The sequence below is a fragment of the Etheostoma spectabile genome, chromosome 16 (assembly GCF_008692095.1).
Source record: "Etheostoma spectabile isolate EspeVRDwgs_2016 chromosome 16, UIUC_Espe_1.0, whole genome shotgun sequence".
Taxonomy (NCBI): Eukaryota; Metazoa; Chordata; class Actinopteri; order Perciformes; family Percidae; genus Etheostoma; species Etheostoma spectabile.
In genome coordinates, this window is record NC_045748.1 from 19,123,349 (window position 1) to 19,130,148 (window position 6,800).

A 6,800-nucleotide genomic window follows, 5' to 3' on the forward strand; every position below is an offset into this window, starting at 1 on the left:
CCAGTATTCTCCAAGCAGATGACTGTATAGGTCAAGGGTGCATACCATTTTTATGTGTATTTATTGACCATTATATTGCATTTGGCCATTATTCTCCCTGTCATGCTTTGTTATTGGAAAGTTAACCCCTACTACTGAATGTGTCTATCAATCTGAACAGGTTAAACGTTATCAATAGGTGTTACTTGACCGTGTTAACAACTGCCTCAGGACTTTGGACATCCTCAATACGAAAGTGGTGGATATTGGTAGGAAAACAATTGATGTTAATATTAAAAAACTAAATATAAAGCATGACACTTATGTGCTACAACATTTTACCACAGGGCACAAGTGAGGCTAAAATAATGCAGGACTTTTAAAATGGTAACAGTGATCATAACAAGGCCCGCATTGTTAAGAAGCTTCCAATGGCATCCAGATCTTAACCAACCACCTGTGTCCACTGCACATCACTTTTTTTGGTAGTACTAAACAGATGCTTTTCGGAAAAGCTGTTGTTGTTGCTAAGCAACTACTGAAACCTCTATATAAAGCATGACACTCTTTTGCTAAAATAATTATTTTTTAAGTAAAACAGTTTGTCCTTTCAGTTTCAAATACACAAAAAATATACTGCTGTGAAAGATTGCTGCCTGCTGGACAGACTTTTCATACGACTCAGGTTGTTTTTGTGTAATTTACTTATTGCTTATTGCTTCCAGAATTTTAGTGTTGTTGTACTTTCCGTTGTTATTTGTGCCATTTAACTTTGTCTTTTAACTTTTGTCTTGTTTTGTTTAATGAAAATAAAAATAGAGACAATTAATTACTCTACAGAGAGATACTGACTTGAATAATGAAGTGAGTTTATTTTTGCCTGAGAAAATGTGCTTTGTAGTGTGCAAAGCTGGTGCTTTTTAAAATATTAACAGAACACTTTTAGAAATCCTCACAAATTATTTGTTGCATTATTTTTTAGAGCCACAGATATATTGTATATCATTGGCCTTGCTCTTGAGTGACAGATTTTCTTGTCTTATTTGTGAGTTGCAGAGTGCTTTGGGTGGAATTCTTACCTTGTAAATGATCTCTGTGGTAAGCTTAAAAAAATTAAATTAGCCACCATGGACCGATCCACAACAGTTTGGTGCATCTTCATTATCACTTAAAGACACAAAGTATGACAAATGACAAACAAAGGGTACAAATGATGTACTGCTTTTTTTTATTGATCCATTCTAAAATATGTACTACTGTTTAAACACATAGCACATTTTAGCCCATTTACTACAAATCATGTTACATTGCTGCTGATCATGATGAGTTTAGAATAGTTTTTTATCCTCATGGTCATTTCACTGCACTATAAAAATCAGGAATTGCAGGGACTTCGGATTTGCTTTTTTGTCATAGTTGTGTTGTGGTTGCATGGTCATGCAGCTGAAAGTGCAAACTGGATTGAAAAGTCTTCACTGCATTAACATGCAACAGTAATGTACCTTCATACAAGTTCAAGTACATCTTCATACCACATTGAAATGAACTGAGATGAATAGCTGTAGAAAACAATCAAACCAAAAAAAAACAGGTTAAAAACAATGTACAGCACTATGCCATGCTTTTAGAAAGAGTCAACTACAATGTGAACTGTAAGACATTTACAGTAAATAACCTAAAATATGCAAAATCACTTGTATAGTCACCAACTAAAATCCACCCCATGATGAAGGCACAGAAGAAATCACAGCACATACAGTACCATACTCAAATAATAGGTTATGTCTATGAACATTAAAGTGAAATGGTAAGGCTGTCTTGTTACTATAGTTACAATGCCGTGGTTCTAAGAAAAACCTTAATAAAAGATCCCTTGCATACTTTGCTTTGATTAAAGTGTTAAATATTGTGCAACACGTCACCAGAAACTACTTGAAGTACAATACTTACTACATGAACATTGTTATACAAAAGCTGTATACAAACTAAGAAAGTAAACGTTAAAATCCTGTAACCTCAGTCATTAGTATACATCGATTATGGAGGCAGAAGCCAGAGTGTTGAGTCAGACAGTACATTTATAGAGATTTAGAGAGAGAGAGAGAGAGAGAGAGAGAGAGAGAGAGAGAGAGAGAGAGAGAGAGAGAGAGACTTGCACTGAGAATGAAAGTCAATTCCTTTATCAACCAATTGATGAAATATAATTTTATTTTGCCAAATGAAACTGCCGAAACATTGTGGCGTCATCTAAAGTGTTCTTCCTATTCGATCATTTCACTTAAATGGAACAGGGACACAAAATAGTGCAACGGAACAAAACCCACAATTGAGTTAATAATCATCCCTCTGTGTAGATGCAGGAGACCAGGCTTGTGCAGTGGTCCATTACACTGAAGATATCCCCTCCATGCAATTCTTGATTAGGATCCACATCCTGTGCTTGACTGTGGACATCAAATCCTGCAACAAAGCACACACACACACACACACACACACACACACACACACACACACACACATCACACATGCATGTATGCACAGCAAGAGTTGTGAAAATCCAATGGCAATAAAGTGCTCATCTTTGAGTATTAGTTTAGACTGTATTTTCATTACCTGTAATGCAGGAAAGAGCTGTTTCTAAGGCGGCCACCCCATTGGGATTATTGACTGCTGGAGCGAGGCTGTCACCAAAGGCATCAACTTGCATCAGGTGACTCGAGCTAGTCTGTGCCGTGATCCCTCCATATTGTGGAGGAGAATATAGCATCTTAATCTGCCCTGAGAGCTCTGCAGGGTAAATTAGAAAGCCTCACTCATTTTATCCACATTGTAAACAACAAAAACAACTCAATTAAAGTCCATAGCTTTTCTCCTTCAATTAAAGATTACAGTAGATAAGCAACATTAGGCCACATAAATGAAGCAACAATTCAGTTTTTTTCAAACCCTGCTCAATCCCAGCAGTTAAAACTAAATTGTGTGTTTCTGAACACGTATTCAACATCATGGTGGCTGTCAAGTCTGCAGGGAAAAGAGGTTATTTCTATTTAAAGGTACATAGTGGAGTGGAGTGGAGCTGCCTGATTCTGTCTAACAAGAAAAATCCGCCACCTGCTACACATCATAGCTAGATGACAATATACTGCACAGGTAATGTGCATGTGAAAAAATCTCATCAGCTTGTCAAACCGCCCTAACATTTGCTAATAGGCTCTTTGTGTGTGAAACTTACACAAACAGTATTTTTAGAAGAAACATCTATTTGACAAATCTTAAGAATACACCGATGATAAACCTCTTGAGTACCTGGATTGTAATCTGCCAGATCAGGAGGCTCGCTGGGCTGCTTCAGATCTGGGTTGTTCTGTAGGGATGTCCCATTGGGAGGATGCGGTAGGCAGGTGGGAGAGCAAGGCCCACACTGGTCCCCGGGGAGGAGCTGGTGAGGGGAGGGATCAACAAACCTGAAATATTTCAGACTGAATTAAATACTCTACTTGTGAAATTTAAAAAAAGAACAATTTATGTTTTTATTGTTAAAAAAACTAAACGTATATTAAATAATTGCATTGTGGACCTTGCAGAAACATCCTTGTATAGTAATTATTTCCAAAACAATGCAATTAAAAAAGGTAGAAAAATTAATTTTGAGTGGTGTTTCATGATTTAAATTGATGGTATATTTCAGGCTGGATTCAATTAAAGCTATAGTGCGTAGTTTCTGGCTCCCCCAAGAGGACTTCTAAGTAATGGCCAACAAACAACAAAACTGTTGGCTCATCCACATGATACGCGCAAGTGCCCCCCAGCCTTCACACAGTTGCTAGTAGCCAAGGAGGACACAGAGGATTAAAAAACATGATGGTCTCTTCAGAAGAGGTAATTATCTTCACCAGATGACACCAGTTTCTGAACCTAGCCATACTCAGAAATACAGAGAGTTTTGTGGAGCTGATAGTTAATTAGCTTTATAGCAACTCATTTGGCAATGGCTTGACTGTAACGAATGTTTATTAAAATCAAAAAGTTATGCAAAGCTTTAACCTGTGAGGTGTATGTTATTTTATATATAAAGTAATTTCTAAATATTTCTCACTTATTAAAAAGGAATAAAATCAAAGATTACTGTATTTTCTGTAAGCTACAAATAGGCAGTACTGTTGCACGAGTACCGCACTGAAATGCAATACATTCAACAGGTGGTGCCTTAGCCCATCCTCTATATACAGTATGATTCAGTGCATTGTGATTTCCTTAAAAGATCGACAAGAAATTTTATTCGGTTTGTATAAAGATGTAAGAACATAAACTTATATAAAAACATCACCAATTAAGGCTATCATTTTATATTTTAAACCACTTCTTTAAGACGTCAAGTGCCAAATAAAATAAAATAGCCAAGCTCAACCTCCATTGTCCTTTTAACCATACTGTACTTTAATTAGAAGGCAGACATTGCACTCTAACACACAATTGTATTGGTCCGATTTATATATGGCCCAGTTTCAAACTAAGCCATGATAACCAGTTAGCCGGAAAATAAAGCATTAATTAATCCATCAGGCATTACTGACAGGGGGACAGTTTCAAATAGTCTGCGCTAATTCGACACATACTTCGGCAACCATTCGCACTGTTTACACCTGTCATCCTCAGTGATTGTCCTTAGGAAAACATTTACTCGCTTGAATGATGCAAAAGAGATGCACAACGTGGCATGTATAGTTGGATTAACCACTCAAAAGAATGTAGAAAGCTCCCTCTTTCAACTTTTACATCTTGTCGTATCATTTTCTGCACAGCATAATTCTTATATAACAATACCAAAATAATAGCCATTTTCTGATCTGAATTAAAATTTAAAAGCAGATGGTACTGCTATTTGAAATCAATAATAGTTTCTGTACAGTACTTCACTTATCAAGTTCAGGAACACAAGACTAGATTCTCTGCACTTGGCAATTGATATAAGTAGCAATAGAGGCACTCTAGAGGCGTTCTATAATGCATTAGTCTACATGTACTTTATACAGCATTGGTTTTTGCAACACAAGCTCATTCATAGCATTTTCCAACGAAATGGTACCAAATCTACGTCTGCACTTAGAAAGTAGATCAAGACTGATCTTTCTGTCTTTAGTGTAAACAGCTAAAATAGGAAGTTTTGTTTAACTCTACTAAAGGTCTGTGTGGTAGGGTGGTAGGCAGTTCAACCCTATCTGTTTCTTATTGTTACAACATTAAGAAATTCAAAGACACTACTTTCTGGTTATGTAACTCATTGATAAATACAAAGGATTAATATATTAAATGTAAATATAGTTCAGTGACCATGAAAGCTGAAACCCCTGCTGTTACTGTTTGGCCAAGTACCACATTTGCATGTTGCCAATAACAAGAATACTAAAGGAGCCAGAGTTTGTGGACAATATGCAAGGGCCGGGTGGGAACCGACTGGAATCCCAGAGAAAATGGCAACAAGGATTTTACAATCGATTTAACATCTAAAAAAAGTAATTACAGCATCTCTCTTCTCCCACTGGACCTTAAATGGTATTTTTTACATTTTATGTTTCGCTTATTGAATTCCTTAGCTGCTCTTGTTGGTGACTATAGCATCCATTAATACCAACGGTCAAGACCAGTGAGCCAAGGCATGGTCTGCTTTTGCAGGCCAATTGTCTACCCAGAATCCTGCAGTGAATGCTTTGGCCTACTGCTGATATGAGAACAATCAAGACCAGTGAGAAGCCATGAGCATCTGGCTGCTCAGAGCGACAGAAATACTTCATCACGTGCTTTGAAGTGTATAGATGAAGGGATGTTTTCATATAGAATGACTAAGAAAATGTGTTGCTGGCCATCCCTAACCTGTAAAGCCTCTTCCCAGCCGTTGAACCCACCCACACACCAACAAAAAAACCTCTTTCATCAGGGTAAAAACTAGTGCTTTCTTTTTAACTGATTATTCTAATTATGAGCTTATAGTCTTGAAACCATGACAACCAATGTTTAAGTTGATTGTTTCAGATCATCAAAAGCGAGAAAAAAATTTGTTAAGCATTTAAACCAGTCATGGCTAAAGTTCTAACAGCTAGTTCTAACTGTGCCAATGGGAATAAAAAAAAATCAAAAGAAAATACCAGTTGGCTTGTTGAGTAAAGCTAACGTCTCTGTGTGTTGACTGTTGTTGCTGCATATATTCTATACATATATTTTAAGAAGATGAACATGAAAAGGCTTCATATTTTTTGCTTATGAACGGGCATGAGCACCCTCCTGCCCTAAAATGTAATTGGATATATAAATATAAATAGTCAAACCTGGCACAAAGATCCTCAGTACCTGTAATTATCTTGAAAGGAGCACAACAGAGCCAGGTGAGGATTGCTAGAGGAGTCTTGTCCCTGTGGAGCAGCTGAGGAACAGAGATGACAGATACTTCAGGGCTGTCCATCACAGCCTAAATCTAATGGTTGCAGGGGGAAGCATCTAGTTTTCAAATTAAATATACTAATTTCAAAGGGACAGGATTTAGACATACCAGAATAGGACTCATGGGATGCACCAGGGGAAGAGTCTATCCTTGTCAGAGGAGAAAGGCTTGGTTGCAAAGGGTGGATGGTTAAACAGTCTGTCAGTGTGTCCTGAGTCACATCAGCAGTGGATTTCATCTAGAGAAGAGGCACATGGAGCAGAAACATAAACAGTGGCGAACAGCATTAACAGTAATAGGATTCTGGAAGAAGGTTCCAGGTGTTTCCTGTATATTTTTTATACTGTAAGTACATAATGGCTTTAGCATAATAAATACCCCCCCC

General features: G+C 37.2%; 1 protein-coding gene across 5 annotated transcripts in view; it reads right to left on the reverse strand.

Annotated features, from left to right (window-relative positions):
• Window positions 1–1,440: 1,440 nt before the first annotated feature.
• Window positions 1,441–6,800, reverse strand: part of glis3 (GLIS family zinc finger 3) — a 16,505-nt gene continuing 11,145 nt past the window's right edge. For 4 of the 5 annotated variants that reach the window (XM_032539360.1, XM_032539359.1, XM_032539358.1 and 1 more), the window contains exons 7-11: window positions 6,524–6,653; window positions 6,325–6,397; window positions 3,286–3,443; window positions 2,593–2,766; window positions 1,441–2,439 (exon numbers count right to left, since the gene is read on the reverse strand). In XM_032539360.1, coding sequence (XP_032395251.1) covers window positions 2,318–2,439; window positions 2,593–2,766; window positions 3,286–3,443; window positions 6,325–6,397; window positions 6,524–6,653 — 657 coding nt within the window. In that variant the 3' untranslated portion in view covers window positions 1,441–2,317. Of the gene's footprint in view, window positions 2,440–2,592; window positions 2,767–3,285; window positions 3,444–6,324; window positions 6,398–6,523; window positions 6,654–6,800 lie in introns of those variants that run through there. The other variant, XM_032539361.1, reaches the window with a different exon arrangement.